The 1,412-nt window shown below is 36.3% G+C and overlaps 1 protein-coding gene across 1 annotated transcript in view; it reads left to right on the top strand.

Moving 5' to 3' along the window:
- The first annotated feature begins 239 nt into the window (after positions 1-239).
- Positions 240-1,412, top strand: part of CCPG1 (cell cycle progression 1) — a 20,273-nt gene continuing 19,100 nt past the window's right edge. The window contains exon 1 of the mRNA XM_010289324.1: positions 240-327. Coding sequence (XP_010287626.1) covers positions 240-327 — 88 coding nt within the window. The remainder of the gene's footprint in view (positions 328-1,412) is intronic.

Raw genomic sequence — 1,412 nt, 5'->3', positions numbered from 1 at the left:
AAGCAAGTATAAAAAAGATGATAGGAAATATGTACAAAAGAATATATTTTCTTTCTTTCTAAACTTTTATTCTATCTTCTTTTTTCAATTCCAGAATAACAGTTTGTGAGTTAGTGTAGAGTTCTCTAACATCGTGATTTGGATTCTCCTGTTTCCTTTATGTTTTTTTCAAGAGAGCAGTGAAATTATGTGTCTTGCATATTAAAAGAATCTACTTTTACTTGCAGTGTGCTTTGAAAATGTCTGAAAATTCCAGTGACAGTGACTCATCTTGTGGCTGGACTGTCATCAATCATGAGGTACCCAATCTCAAATTAATAAAGTTCTGTCAGTTTAAGACTAGCCATATGCAGTAAAATGTTATTTCAACTTTGTAGTACCTTTTGTTTTGTGTGGATCTTGCATATCAATAGAGAATATAGAAGAGCAATTTACAAATAAAAACCTGTAAAACTACTGTTTAAAAATGTGTATCCTTTAGCTAATATAAATTTTGTTATTTAAAAGAATTTTTTTCTTCAAAGATTTTACTTTGAAGAATTGCTAGAATTTTAGTGAGATGCTCTCCTTTGTTCCATCTTTCCTGAAAGCATTGATGTTCTATGTAACTTGTCTGTTGTTGCTAATGTATTTCTTCTTTTCCTTCCAAATCCCCCTTTATCCCCCCACCTCTACCCCTCCCCCTTTACCCCCCCCAAAAAAATTGGGAATAATGAGCAGGAAAAAGATCTCATGCAGAAGGAAATAATTCCATGATTTCTCCAAGTGAGAAGTCTACCACATGAGAATTTTCTACCACTAAACTAACTGATTTTAGCTTCAACAGTTGCTGTTTAGCAACAACAGCCCTCTGTCCTTATATTCTGTCTTTCTTACTATGAAAAAATAGGATAGAGACAAGTTTATGCCCAATGACCTGAATATTAGTAGAAGACACTTTCCAGGCTCATGTGTATGCTATAGCCATTATCTTTATATTTCTATTTGTGCATAACTGACTGCTTTTGTTCCTGACTGGAACAATCTCTGTCTTTTGGGTTGAGCCTCTGAGCTCAGGAGGTTGAGAACTGCCATAAAGACATCTGTGAGATGTGCTGCCTCTAATGTTTTGTATTGCCTCACTCTGCTTACAGAATGCTTAGACAGTTTGGAGAAAGATGTGCACAGGCCTACTGGGTCTTATTTGCAGGCTTTTAAGTGCTTTCATTCGTGTGGAATGCTGTTCTGCATCGAGAGGGAAAGATACGAGGCGTTGAGAGGGTCTGGACTCTCCATAAATCAACAGTGTTGCAAAGACTGCTCAGAAATCCCTTAGAGAGGGTTATGTTACAGAGAGTATGTAATTATATATTCCATACCCAAGATGCTGAAGTTTTCCCAGGCTTTCTTGCCTTAAGTGGAATCTAGGGGAA

The sequence above is a fragment of the Phaethon lepturus genome, unplaced genomic scaffold, assembly GCF_000687285.1.
Source record: "Phaethon lepturus isolate BGI_N335 unplaced genomic scaffold, ASM68728v1 scaffold52896, whole genome shotgun sequence".
NCBI classification, from domain to species: domain Eukaryota; kingdom Metazoa; phylum Chordata; class Aves; order Phaethontiformes; family Phaethontidae; genus Phaethon; species Phaethon lepturus.
Note: the sequence above shows the minus strand (reverse complement) of the source record. Positions and strands in the feature narration are given on the sequence as shown.